This window comes from Panthera uncia, chromosome D1, assembly GCF_023721935.1.
Source record: "Panthera uncia isolate 11264 chromosome D1, Puncia_PCG_1.0, whole genome shotgun sequence".
NCBI lineage: Eukaryota > Metazoa > Chordata > Mammalia > Carnivora > Felidae > Panthera > Panthera uncia.
The window spans coordinates 50,476,751-50,492,058 of NC_064808.1; the positions used below are offsets into that span (position 1 = coordinate 50,476,751).

General features: G+C 38.8%; 1 protein-coding gene across 1 annotated transcript; it reads right to left on the minus strand.

Moving 5' to 3' along the window:
* Window positions 1-1,299: 1,299 nt before the first annotated feature.
* On the minus strand, window positions 1,300-15,302 carry LOC125913480 (olfactory receptor 52L1-like). Its single transcript, XM_049618621.1, has one exon. The coding sequence runs from the start codon at window positions 11,301-11,303 to the stop codon at window positions 10,308-10,310; it is 996 nt and encodes a 331-aa protein (XP_049474578.1). The 5' UTR covers window positions 11,304-15,302; the 3' UTR covers window positions 1,300-10,307.
* Between the last annotated feature and the right edge of the window lie 6 nt (window positions 15,303-15,308).

Below are 15,308 nucleotides of genomic sequence, written 5' to 3' on the forward strand. Positions count from 1 at the left end.
TGGTGCTGGGAAAACTGGACAGTGACATTCAGAAGAATGAACCTGGTCCACTTTCTTACACCATACACAAAAATAAACTCAAAATGGATGAAAGACCTCAATGTAAGACAGGAAGCCATCAAAATCCTTGAGGAGAAAGCAGGCAAAAACCTCTTTGAACTTGGCCGCAGCAACTTCTTACTCAACACGTCTCTGGAGGCAAGGGAAACAAAAGCAAAAATGAATACTGGGACCTCATCAAAATTAAAATCTTCTGCACAGAAAAGGAAACTATCAGCAAAACTAAAAGGCAACCGACAAAATGGGAGAAGATATTTGCAAATGACATATCAGATAAAGGGTTAGTATCCAAAATCTATAAAGAACTTATCAAACTCAACACCCAAAAAACAAATTATCCAGTGAAGAAGTGGGCAAAAGACATAAATAGACACTTCTCCAAAGAAGCCATCCAGATGGCCAACCGACACATGAAAAAATGCTCCACATCATTCATCATCAGGGAAATATAAATCAAAACCACAATGAGATACCACCTGATACCTGTCAGAATGGCTAACATTAACAACTCAGGCAACAACAGATGTTAGCAAGGATGTGGAAAAAGAGGATCTCTTTTGCATTGTTGGTGGGAATGCAAGCTGGTGTAGCCACTCTGGAAAACAGTATGGAGGTTTCTCAAAAAACTAAAAATAGAACTACCCTACGACCCAGCAATTGCACTACTAGGCATTTATCCAAGGGATACAGGTGTGCTGTTTCAAAGGGACACATGCACCGCCATGTTTATAGCAGCAGTATCAACAATAGCCAAAGTACAGAAAGAGTCCAAATGTCCATCAGTGGATGAATGGATAAAGAAGATGTGGTATATATATACAATAGAGTATTACTTGGCAATCAAAAAGAATTTAATCTTGCCATTTGCAACTACGTCGAAGGAACTGGAGGGTATTATGCTAAGTGAAATTAGTCAGTCAGAGAAAAACAAAAATCATATTACTTGACTCATATGAGGACTTTAAGAGACAAAACAGATGAACATAAGGGAAGAGAAACAAAAATAATATAAAAACAGTGAGGGGACAAAACAGAAGAGACTCATAAATATGGAGAACAAACTGAGGGTTACTGGAGGGTGTGTGGGAGGAGGATGGGCTAAATGGATAATGGGCACTAAGGAATCTACTCCTGAAATCATTGTTGCACCATATGCTAACTAATTTGGATGTAAACTTAAAAATTTTTTTTAATAAAAAAAATAAATAAAATAAATAAATAATAAATGAAAAAAAAAAGAATGAGGAAAAAGTCCTCTGTTCTCACTCTTCTTGTGACTCAGCCTCTGTGGGCCTAGCACGACATGGGCTTTCCTCCCTTAACCCTGAAACTTACCAGTGACACAACAGATTGAGTCCTACTTAAGGAGTCAACTGCCTGTATCCAGTAACCAGAACCAGAGCTCCTTCCTTGGCTCTGATGAAAAAATCTAGAAGGTTTTATGATCTGCAGTCAGTTCCTCACGTTGTTCCACCTCCTTTTCCAAATCATCTGAGAACAGTCTTAGTTTGGGTTACTGGGACCATGGGGCTGATGAGCTGGATCTCATAGGAACCTTCATCTCACTTTAACTTATGGTGCTACTGGGTGCCAGTAGTTGTGATGTGAGGGACAGGATTTGAAACCGACTTGAAATTCAAATCTATATCAATCTGCTCAATTTCATAGGCCATCCTCTTAAACATTATAACACTTTCAATATCCTGAAATGTTATATTGAGCTTTTCCAGAGTTTCTTAATGAAACTATACTACTTCCTGTTTTTTATATTATCCTGAATTCAACTCTGCTGTTTAGTGTCTGCATGGATTTGGGAAACTAATTTACACTATGCAAATCTCAGTCATTCACTAAATATTTACTTATTATCAACCATATGGCCAGCACTAAGATAGTCACAGGGATAAAAATGTGAACAAAGTAGTCAAGGTCATTGCCTTTATCAAGATTCCTTTACAGTAATCACATTACATTATATCAGTAGTTTCCCATTGCCTATAAAATGAAACTAGCTTTCTTAATACGGGCTACTCAACACTAAACATTAACTGGGTGGCTAGATCCATGTCAGTTTTCTTCCCCACTAATGTGGTGTCTCATACCGTGTTTAGAATGTAGTAGAATCAACACATTTTTACCTAATTAGTGAAATCAAGGTCATACATAATCTGACCCCTTTCTACCTCTCTAGTGTATTTAGAACCACTTTTCTGAGCAGGCAATTACTCCAGTCACAAACATTACTGAATATCTTTTGGGGTTTATGATGATTAAATTAATGTAAAACCGCTCAGATTCATTGTGTGATTTTTTTTTCTCCTTTACCAAAGATAAAGAAAAAGGAAGGAATGTAAAGATTTCTGTTTAGGTTTTTTTTTTTTAATCATTTCTGTTTCTTTACTAATATTCTCATTTTGTTAATGCACTGTTAATCTAATTGTTTGGTTGTATGTCTATGTGTTCTTGTAGTTCACTGAACTTCTTTAAAAGGATTGTTCTGAATACTTTGTCAAACAGTTCATAGTGTAAGATCACCATTTTCTTAGGGTCAGTTATTGGAGCTTTATTAGATTTCTTTGGGATCCTAGTATCCTTGCATTGCTATCTGTGCATTGGAGTAAGCAATGTCCTTTCCATACTCTACAGGTTTGCTTCAGAAGGGTAAGACCTATACCAATCAGCTTAGCTTTGTGTACAGGACAGATCAGCTGGTAGCAACAGTGGCCAGGCAAGGCTTACTATTGTGATTGGGCGGATCCATTGTCCAGACTTTCCGGTTAGGTAGCCCACAGACTACCTAAATCTTCAACTGCTTCAACTCTTCAACCTGCTCCTCAACTGGGCAGAGTTACTGGCTGGGCTCCCTGCTTGGGCAAGGCCACAGGATATGCTCAATAATCAGTCAGGGTCATAGGCTAAGGGAGACAATAGGCTAGGCTCCAAGGCTAGACTAGGCCCAGGGTCACTGTTAGGTTATGCAGGTCAGAGGCTATACTCAACAGTTTCACAGGTCTCCTGGCTTTCTGTTTGTTTAAAGTGGTTTTTTTTTAATCATTTTTTAATCACCTTATCATTTTATCATTCTTTTTAAAATCTTTTTTTTTTTTTTTTTTTTTTTTTTATCATTTAACCAGGACAAGACTTCCTGGTCATGCACTGGAACCTATACTCAACAGTCAGTGGGGCTATGGATTTGCTTCCCTGTCTGGATGGGGTCATAGAATAGACTCCAAGACTGGTAATGCCTATTGGTTGGGGTCCTAAATCAGGAAGAACTGCCAACTGAGCTCACTGCGAGATGGAGCTGAGCCATGAGCTCAGCTTTGCAGGTGGACTGACCACTGCCTGAGATATCTACTCAGGTTCCATTACAGCAGGAAGGCTGTCCTCCAGCATCTGAGCACTGGTTGCCAGAAAACTCTGCCCCCTTTTCCATCCCTGTCTGATGCCCAGTGATCAAGCCATGCAGATTAACTCATGATCCTTACGAGACAAGACCTGAGTGGACCTCCCAGAAAGCATCCTGCAAAGTTGATGGAGCTGGATGTCCACACTGGGCTCTCCTTTCCCACTAGAGGAACTGGATAGGCTTTCTCAGAGCAGTGCTGTGCTGCCCTGGGAGAGAGGCAAAGCAGGCAAAGTGAAACCTCTACTCTTACTCTTCTAATGCAGTCTTTCTGGGTCTCTGTGGTCCAGGAGGATGCCTTGGGTTATGGGATTAATGGTGTCTTATCTATGATAGCTGCTAGTTGGTCTTCTTGTGAACGGGATTAAAGTCGAGCAACTTCTGTTTCCATCTTGATATCATCTCCCTTTCTGTTTTTCTTTGATAAGTGTTATTAGGGCTTTATCGATTTGATTGATCTTTGCAAAAAATTGACTTTAAAATTCCTTGATTTTCTTTATTTCTGTTTTCAATTTTATTGATCCAACTTTTATTTTTTATATTTTTTAATTTTTTAAGTTTATTTATTTTGAGAGTGTGTGTACACACACACGCATGTGAATGAAGGAAGGACAGAGAGAGAGGGGGAGATAAAGAATCCCAAGCAGGCTCCACACTGTCAGTGCAGAGACCACTGGGGCGCTGGATCCCAAGAACCACAAGATCATGACCCAACCCAAGATAAAGAGTCAGATGCTCAACCAACTGAGCCATCCGGGCACCCTGATCCTATCTTAATCTTAACTAATTACTTACTCTTTTTTTTTACCTTAGGCTTAATTTATTTTCCTTTTTCTAAATTCTTGTCACCTTAGATAATTGATACTGTCTTTATTTTCTAATATAAGCATTTAAAAACATAATTTTTCCTCCATATTCTCTTTACCTGCATTCCCACAATTTTATTATATGTCATTATCAGTTAGTTTGAAATATTTTCTAACATTCTCTATAATTTCTTATTTGAGCCATGAATTATTTAGATATATGTTATTTAATTTCTAAGCGTTTGTGCTAGGAATTTATCCAAGGGATACAGGAGTGCTGATGCATAGGGGCACTTGTACACCAATGTTTATAGCAGCACTTTCAACAATAGCCAAATTATGGAAAGAGCCTAAATGCCCATCAACTTACAAATGGATAAAGATATGGTTTATACATACAATGGAATACTACTTGGCAATGAGAAAGAATGAAATCTGGCCATTTGTAGCAACGTGGATGGAACTGGAGAGTATTATGATAAGAGAAATAAGTCAGGCAGAGAAAGATATGTTTTCACTCACATGTGGATCCTGAGAAACTTAACAGAAGTCCATGGAGGAGGGGAAGGGGGAAAAAATTTACAGAGAGGGAAGGAGGCAAACCATAAGATACTCAAATACTGAGAACAAGCTGAGGGTTGATGGGGGGCTGGGGGAAAGGGGAAAGCGGGTGATGGGCATTGATGAGGGAACCTGTTGGGATGAGCACTGGATGTTGTATGGAAACCAATTTGACAATAAATTATATTTAATATAAATCATGAATGTAAATATAAAAAAATGTCTATGTGTTTGGGGTTTTTCATGACATCTTATTATTATTGTTTTCTAATATAATTACATGTTGGTAAGAGAATATACTGTGTAAGTTTTTTATTCTTTCAAAATTTATTCAGACATAATTTATGACCCAGTGCCAAGAAAGTGTCCTCTACCTCCTCACATTTCCCATCCCCCATGTAACATTTTCAACCTCACCCAAAGAACATGAAGAGTCATCTACTGCCTATTGGGGAAGAACTTTATTTCCTCCACTCCACTTCCAGAGCAAGGCTTTTCTTCCTCACATCACAAGTCGGAAGTAATAGGAGTGAAAGTTCCTGCTCTATCTTTCCCCCTCTCCTCTCCCTTGTTTTCTTTTCCATATGAGAAGAAGGATCACCAATACAATTGGACAGGAATGGTTGGGAGCAGTGTGTGGAGTTCATGCATCTCAAACATAGGAAATATGTTCTGTCTGTTTTACTGCCAACCTGGAGGATCTTTAAGTACAGCAGTGGACTCTCTTTTGTTTTGTATCCAAGTATCATAAATTCACCTGGATAGAGCTTATGATGTCTTTCATGGACAGAATTCTGAAAGCAACCATTCTTTTTGCATTTTACATTCCGCTATGGCTTCATCCAATTTATGGAGAGTATACAATCCTCCTTGTAAATTACTGGGTATTTGCATTGGAACCAAATTTTCCAATAAAATCTCACCATATCTGAGCAAAGGGAGGGAGTGGTTGGAGTGTTAGGACCTAAAATTTAGGGAATGAAATTGATGGCCTCCTTTTTGTCCTCAGATCTCACCTTCATTTTCTAATCATGACTTACCAGAGAGCCAAGCATATGACATTTATTAGGTCCTAACTATTCTCACTTTAATTCCTCTTTAATTCCTTGTGGGCATTCTCCACTGCTAGGAATGCAGAGGGGATAAACAGTGAGAAATCTGCATTTTCCATCTTCAACAGCACTCCTGAGCTTTCTCCTCTCAGGGAGGCACTCTGTTTCTCTCAGGTGAGGAGCAGCTAATTCTTGGATGGAAAATCTGTCCCACTAGTCCTAAACAGAAAATCACATAAAAAATTAATAAAAGGAAAAAAAATTCACTGTGTGAAGTTTGTGCACTGGTTGAATCTAGTATCACAAATAATTATTGAGGATGTTTGTTATGCTGAGGAGTAGGTCAGACCCTGGAGTTGAAAAGTAAATTGGAGTCTAGTCTAACATGGGATATATACAACACAAGTAATGTTACAAAATTACACTGAAATTATAATAGTTCTGATTCAAGATATTGGACTGACAACATGATTTACTCCCCCCTCCCCTCAAAGTTATCATACTTTTTTATACCCACTCCCAAATCCTACCTGTGGAAATCACCAATTTGTTCTCGTTTCTGAGTTTTGTTTTTTTTCAGATTTTACATACAGTATTTGTCTTTCACTGACATATTTCACTTTGCATAATGCCCTCAAGTTCCACCCATGTTGTTGGAAATGACTGATTTCCTTTTTTATGGCTGAATATTACTCTATTGTGTGGGTATATATACAACTATGTATATATATCACATTTTTGTTATTCATTCACAATATATACATACATCACAATATATATGCATATATGTGTATACCACAATATATGTACTACAGTAATATACCATGTCTCACACACGCACACACACACACATACACACACATACACACACATATATAACACTATATATCTCACATTTTTGTTATTTATTCATCTGTTGAGGAACAATTAGGCTATTTCCATTTCTTGGCTATTATAAAATATGCTGCACATGTAACCTAAGGATGCAGATATCTCTTTGAGATAGTGATTTCACTTCCTTTGAATATACCTAGAAGTGGGATTGCTGAATTATATGACAGTTCTACTTTTATTGTTTTGAGGAACCTCTATGTTGCTTTCCACAGTAGCTGCACCAATTTACATTCCCACTAACAGTCCACAAGAGTTTCTTTTCTCCACATCCTTGTCAACACTTGTTATCTCTTGTCTTCTTGATGATAGCCATTTTAATAGATACGAGGTGATAGCTCATCGTGGTTTTGATTTGCATTTCCCTGATGATCAGCGATGCTGAGCTCCTTTTCATGTACGTGTTGGACATTTGTATAACTTTTTTGGAAAAATGTCTATTCAGCACCTCTGCCCACTTACAATTGGACTGTTTGGTTTTTTGCTATTAAGTCATATAAGATCTTCATATAATTTGGATATTAACCCATCATCAGATATATGATTTGCAAATATTTTCTATAATTCTATAGATTGTCCTTTCATTTTGTTGATGGCTTTCTTGCTATACAGAAGATTTTTAGTTAGTCTAATGTTCTACTACTTGTTTATTTTGGCCTTGGATGCTTTTTCTTAAGGTGTCAAATCCAAAAATTCTTTATGAAGACTGATGTCAAAAAGTTTACCCCCTATGTCTCCTTCTGGGAGTTTTATGGTTTCAGGTTTTACATTCAGATCTAAATGGTCTTTAATCCATATTGAGTTGACTATTGTGTATGGTGTAAGATAGGGATCCAGTTTCATTCTCCCACATGGGAATATCCAGTGCTCCCAACATTATATATTGAAGACATTATCCTTCTACCATTGCATATTTGTGACTACTTTATTGTAATTAAATTATACATATATGCATGAGTTTATTTCTAGGAACTCTGATCTGTTCCACTGATCTATGTGTCAGTTTTTATGCCAATACCATATTGTTTGATTACTATAGCTCTGTGATGTAGTTTGAAATCTAATGACTAAAAAGACACAAAAGTAAGAGTAATTCAATAAAATTACTAGAATTTGAGGAATTGTTCTAGGGTTGGATCATACACTTTCAAATATTTCTGGAACTTATAAGTCAGATTGTATTAACTTTATAAACACCAGAATGAAGAAATCTGCAAACCAGTGTAGGTATGTATGTGTGGAGAGTAGACTTATGAGTTAGGAAAAGGAATGGGTTACAGCTTGATACACACCTGAGAATTGTACTTATTAAGAGATTCAAGAAATAACACAAGCTTGGAATCAATCGAACTGATAAATTGAAATTTTAGAAATTGAAAGCAAACCTTTAGTGAACTGATGAGGGAATTGTTCTTGTATTGCCAGGGCAGCTACGTCAGTACAGTCTTTTCTGCACAATACGTGACAAGAAAGCTAAATCCAAAAAGCCAGTGCTAACATTAAGTTGAATGGCTATGAGTCTAAACATTTAAATATTTTCATAATATCGATAAATGTTTGGCACAGGTGAGCAAGGAAATTAGTGAAGGCACAAATAAACACTGCTAGGGATAAAATAGGGGATATACTATAACCACAGTAGAAAATAAAACAATAAGATATGATATGAATATTTTCTGATAGTAAACTTCAATGACAGCAAACAAGCAGATATTTAGGCCAAAAAAAGGTTTAAAATCTTTCAAAAGGAAATTCTAAAAGACATCCTTCAAGCATCATACATACCCCATTTAGATGATCTGAGATTTAAAAAAAAATCTACTTTTTAGCCTATAGGTTAGTCAGCACCAAAAAGATTCTCCAAAATATAGTGGGGTTTAACCCAGATACAAGTTTCTATCTCAGGTTTAAGTCAGAGTTGGTGGCCCAGACAGCGTCGGGAACACAGGCTCTTCTACAGTGTTGTTCTGCCATCTTCAGTACATTTTTCCATCTTGTGATCCAAGAAGCTCTTCAGATCCCACCATCATACCCACATCCCAAAAATCCACAAATAGTGTAAATGGGATGAGAGAACAAACAGCTACTTTGAATAAAACAAAGTAAACAAAGTACCTAAACAAAGTACCGCTAGAGCCAACATAGTTGTTTTCTAGTGAATGGGATACAACATACACCACAGCCTGGGCTTCCTCAGGACAACTCACCAGAGATCAAGTCCTGCGCCTACAACCAACGTGATGAGAACGTGTAATTGTTCCTACAATAAGAACTCATACAATTCCTCCCTAATTCACCCATGAGCGTGCACCAAACTGAAGACTTCATACTCAAGTCTCTGTACCTGAAAACTATTAGGAGTGAAATTTACCAAGAAAGGAGAAACTGGAACACTAACTCATCCATTCCCCCCTTTTGACCACTATGGAGTCCATTGATAGAGCCCTCTCAACACCAGAGCATCCTACCTCAAAGCAGCAGTGACTTGCTTCCTCCAGAACAGAACAAAATGTGCTCCCTTTTAGGAACACAAAAGAGTTAAGCCAGATTTTAGGGCAACATCCAACAAACAGGATGCAATACACCAATTGTAACAATCTTCTTATAAGTTTTACCCAGTTCCTGTTACCAAAAAAGTGGGGACAGGGGTCTAACTGACATCATTCCATATCCACATTTCAGAAATAGAAATTCTTTCAAGTGCCAAAACTACATCTACATGTATGAATAAAGCTATGTTTACCAGTATCAGACTCTAGCACATTTGTAGTTATTAAATAATATTAATATATGGGTGTTTAGCTTTGTTAAATTAAGACTTACAAAACATACATACATTCAATACTGGTCTTATTCCTTCTTTACCCTAATAAAAAATATGAATAAATTAAAAATACTGACCTTTTCAAAAAGAAATGCACTCTACAATATACATTTCTTTCTTGAAAATAGCGTTTGTATCTCATTTTTCTAAGAACCCATTACCATGTCTCCCCACTTAGGTTAATTTAAATATGTGAGTAAGAGTCATACTGTAATAAAAAGGTGTTTTCTGACATATTGGTAGTATCAAATGGTTAGAGAGAGACTCTGTTGCTACATGGAAGCTGAGTGACCTAGAGCTCATAGCAATAACATTGAGGGTGTGAAGACACTCTAAAACTAAAACAAAGAAGAGGCTGGGACTTCCCATTCCCTTACTGAATGATGTTCCACAATCATTGGGTGAAGGCAGAAAAAAATGGCATGTCCAAAGATATATCTTTTCTCCACTTCTCAAGTCCCCTTGATAGAAGAATAGAGAAATGTTAGAATCAGAAGCAAAAGAAAAGAAAATAATAAAAAATCCAGCTATTCAGGGAGTCCAAACAGTGATGGAGCCAAGTGCCCAGGGGTGTTCTCTGCCGTGAGATAGCAGGACTGGAAGGACCCCTCACTGTGCAATGGTCTCTACCCACATAGCTTAGACCAGCCATGGACTCCAGGCAGTACCTTTGACAGGAGCCTCAGAAAATAATAACTGGGATGTGTTCAGATCCATCCTTTTAGGGAGAATACCCTGAGTACTCGCTGGCGGATCTGCTGAGTCTTCACCCCATAGACAAGAGGATTGAGTGCAGGTGGCACGAGGAGGTAGAGTGTGGCCAGAAGAACATGGACATGATGGGGTACATGGTGGCCAAAGCGGTGAGTGAGGAAGGAGAACATTCCAGGAACATAGAAGATCAGGATGACACAAATGTGAGACCCACATGTGCTAAAGGCCTTAAGTCGGGCCTCACCCCCTGGTACTTTCAGCACTGTCTGGAGGATGAAGGCATAGGAAATACCGATGGCCACGACATCTAGCCCAACCACAAGCAGGGCCACTGCCAACCCATAAGCTCGGTTCACTGTGGTTTCTGAGCAGGCAAGCTTCACCACAGCCATATGTTCACAATAGGCATGGCCTATGACGGTGGCCTGGCAGAAGATAAGTCTCCGCAACAGGATAGGGAAGGGGAGGAGGAGGAGTAACCCCCGTACCAGCACTGCCATTCCAATGCGCCCTATGATCCCTGGATGCAAGATGGTGGAATGGTGCAGAGGGTGACAAATGGCTACATAGCGATCCAGAGCCATGGCCACAAGTACACCTGACTCCATGGAAGAGAACGCATGGATGAAGAACATTTGGGTCAGGCAGACAGTGTACCCAATCTCATGGGCATGAACCAGGAGCACTGCAAGGGTTTTGGGTGCAGTGGAGGACGCCAGCACCAGGTCAATGCCAGAGAGCATGGCCAGAAAGAGGTACATAGGCTGGTGCAAGGATGGGTCAGTCCAGATGATAAAGATGATGGTGACGTTGCCCATTACAGCAAAGAGATAAAGGACACTCAGCGGCATTGCTATCCAGTGCTGGCTTTCCTCTAAACCGGGGATGCCCATCAGGAAAAAAGAAGGCTGCAGTAGCCTCCAGCTGGAATTACTAAGGGCCATCGTCAATGGCTTAGAGAAGGAAGAGAGAAAAGAAACAAAAATCATGATTTCTCCATTGCTGGGGGGTTATCACAGTGTCTACCTCTGGCTACCACCTTCATGAGAAGAGAGAATCTGAAAGTGAAACACAAAAGAATAAAGTGAGATACAGAGAATCCCCTGTTCTGTTCTTGAGATAATGTCTTTAAGGTGAGACATCCACATGCCTGAATTAAGATAGGTCTACTTTCATTTACAGGTAAGAGTAATCATGCTGCTTAGAGATGTCTAAACTACCATTCAATGACTTCTAATTTGGAATGTCCACTTGAATGGATCCTCTACATCACCTCTTGCCATTACTGAACACAATAAATCAATCTGTTATTTTTTTTAAGTATTTTCCCTTAGTTTCCACGACACAGCACTCTACTGTGTTCCTCCTATGTCCTCCATCCCAACACCTTCTCCATCTATCTGTCCACTATATGTTATTGATTCCAGGGCTTCATCTTCTACTCCCTTCCCAGTTCTGTACATTTTCTCTGATTGAGTTCATGATTTACAATATTTTAATCATATATACTTTATTTTCTTCCAAATCTAGGTTTCTAAGTCAAATACCTTTCTGAAATGCAAATTCACTTTCCATTTGCTTACTAAATATTTATACCACACATGCAACATATTCAAGACTGAATTAACTCTACTTTCAGAAACCTGAAATGGTCCTTATTCATTCTTATCTCTCATCCCTTTTACCTTTTCACAGTTCCTGCTGACTAAATGTTTAACTCCTTAATATTCACTCATTCTTCTCAACCCCAGTATCACTGACTAGTGCACGCTCGTAACTTTTATCACCTGGAATATTTCCTTAGATCTCTTTGACTTTGATTTCATACCCTTCAAACCAGTCTACACTCTGTAGTCAGAGGGTTTTTCCTAACATGCAGATGTCATCTTGTCACTTCTGAGGTTAAAATCCTTAGTCCATTTAATCCATGAAGTAAAATCACACATTTCAAACTAGTATACAAAGTTTTCAAAGGTTAACTCATATACATTATCTTAAATCAATTATAGTTAGCATTATTATTAACATTTATAAGAAAAGATGATTGAATATGAGATCAGTGACCTCTTTCCTTTTTACTTGTCCACATGGATCTGTTTCTTTATCTCAAATTTCTGCTATATCTATCTCTTACCACAAAGTAATTCAGTGTTTCTGAAACCCCCATATTAGCAAGTAGTACCAATTAAATAAGTGTTCTGTTTAACTTTCCCAGTGTGACTCACTTCTTGGGCATTAAAATTAAAAACTTGATATTGGATGTGTTTGCATATATGTTTGTCTTAAAAGACAGACACAGTCTAAAAAATAATTATATTTTTCTACGAAAAGGAAAGGTTCACATGTATATGTATATATAAAAAGAGTTATGAAAGACTCAGCTCCTTCAGATTATTCATCTATAGATCACTCTGTGTATCTTTCTTATGAACCAGTGAGGACTACAGTATTGTTCCAAACTTTTGAACATGGCAGCTACAAATTCTGAAATGCCAGATGGGCACTTAACTCTCAGTCTTTGTTTTCTTTTCAGATTCAAGTCCACTTATAAATCCAAGTAAGAGTAACTAACATATTTTTATCCAGACCTCCAGAAGAGGTGAATTACAAAAATTCACATTTCAGTGCTTAACATTCTACATAGTAAGAAACTTAAGTCTTTGTCTTAACTACACCCATTCCACTGCAGGTTTTAGCCTACATCTCATTTTTCACTGGAGGAGTCAGAGAACAGCTGTGCACTTGTGGAAGGCCACCCATCATTTTGATAGGAGCAGTGTCAGCAGAGCAGTGGAGGATAAAGCCAAATACAGTGGGTAAGGGAGAGAAGCAGACCCACAGGTGCCTGAGTACAATCTGCCTTTTTATGTTGTGTGATTTGTCAATCTGGAGGGACAGCCTAGGGCTGTTTTTTAAAAATTAATTGCTGAGGTCAACAAGAGATCCCCCAGTGATTCTTAGAGAAAAAGCAGACTGAACTTTATTCCCAAGAACCTAAGTGAAAATATATTTAGCTCTCTGACCAGGAAGCAGAGGACAATTAGCAAAGAAATGAAGTTGTAAATTCCTATTTATTCATATAAATTCAGTCCAAGCAACCTATCATCCATGAAGCTATACCCAAATTCTGTAAGGCAGCATGGCATATCTCTTTTTCTTTCCTATCAAATCATTTCACTGCTGTGTCATGGCATTAACTCCCTTGCACTGGAAAACCCATCAGTATGTCAGTCCTTGAGGAGCAGGGACTATGCCTTACTTAGGGCAGCAGTCCCAGGACAAGTTCCAGAAGTGCCAGAATCTAACTGGTACTCAGTAATGTTTGCTTAATAAATGTCTCTATGATTACATTACAAATAAATAGATGAATATGTAAAACAACCAGGAATCACAGGAACTTGGCAAAACAGACAAAAACTGGAGAGACAGTGGTTATTGGCATACTATGGTGGGTATCTATGAGGGATGAGCTGATTGGGCTTCAATGCTCCTCACCTAAAGTGATATCCTGGGTGCTTCACAGCAGAAGGAACCCAGCTGAATCTCTCTGCCAGAAGGTGGGTATAACCGAATCCCAGGTGTGTGTCAGAATTGAGGGACTCCTGTGGTCACATCTGGTCACTTCTGCCACTGTCTCTGTCACTGCAGACAGGGAGGGCTGACATCCCTCTGCGGGCTGTGGCCTGTCCCTGTTTCCTTAATCTCCTCTGTAGTGGCATGGACTTTATGATAGTGGTAAAAGGGAGATGCAAGGACACAGAGATTATGGGAGATCACAGAAACAGTGGGTTCACAATGATGACTTACTAGGAGAGGGAGAAATAGAAATCAAACCGTCAGTGTCAGAGTTCAGGTGTCAAACCCAAGATGCATAAACAATCAGTAAAATATGTCTGGTACAGGGATGCTGTTCTGATCTCTGGGCTGTTTTTGAGGATGCATAATTCACAGTCTTGATTCAGGGTTGAGGGAAACTCAGCAACTTGGAGAGAGCTTAGAAAAAGGATAAAATTGCCAGACTCAAAAGTTCCATTATGGTCCTCTCTACTCAGCTGCAAAAATATCCTGAATCCCCAGTTCAGTCTCCATGATGATTGTCTGCCCTAGCACAGGAGTAACAGTGATAAAAGGGATTTTATATTCAGAAGGGTTATGCAGCAATCTCTGGATACCAAAGAGGAAACCAAACATATCACTCAGGTCAGGAAGATAAAGATTTCCAGGATGACTCCTTCCAGCTCTGGCAAGACTTGGGTAAAGTAGGTAATTAGCTATGTCTACATATATCATATATGATGATCAGAATGTCAAGCTAGGATGCTAAAGTACTCTGTGCATGATCATGAAGATTTAACTATGGCACTGGTAAGTATGGGCAAACTCAAAGGCTACCTTATAGTAATGTATGGTCTGAAGGGCAGAAGCTAAGGGGAATGGGACTAAGAGGGTTAGTTTTAAGAAGTCAGACCTGGGGAGAACAGCTACTCTGAGGCAAAAGGAAATAAACTTAAGAAGCGGCTGGGTAGCTCGGTCAGTTAAGCGACTTTGGTTTCGGCTCAGGTCATGATCTCGTGGTTTGTGAATTCAAGCCTCATGTTGGGCTCTGCACTGGCAGTGTGAAGCCTGCTTGGGATGGACTCTCTCTTTCTCTCTCCCTCTCTGTCCCTCCTTCACACTCTCTGTCTCAAAATAAATAAATAAACTTTAAGAAAAGGAAATAAACTTAAGAAAACTAAGGCATCAATCCAGATGTAGTGAAACACTCAGCCATAGTAGCCAACCAAGAAATAGCTCCTATCACAAGGGCTATGAGAAAGGCAGAAGTCAGCTGTCAATAGTCTTCCTCAAAACTGTAAGCCCCAAATGTGACCTCATATTCCACACCTGAAATCTAAAACACTAAAACACTGAGACATAATCATAGCACTATGGAACACTTCTCCTTCCCCCACACCCCACAACCACATTACTAAGGTCTATATAAAGTTTTTTCG

Bases quoted from the DNA above. Each gene is read 5' to 3' on its own strand.
- LOC125913480 (XM_049618621.1), bottom strand. From the start codon at position 11,303: ATGATTTTTGTTTCTTTTCTCTCTTCCTTCTCTAAGCCATTGACGATG.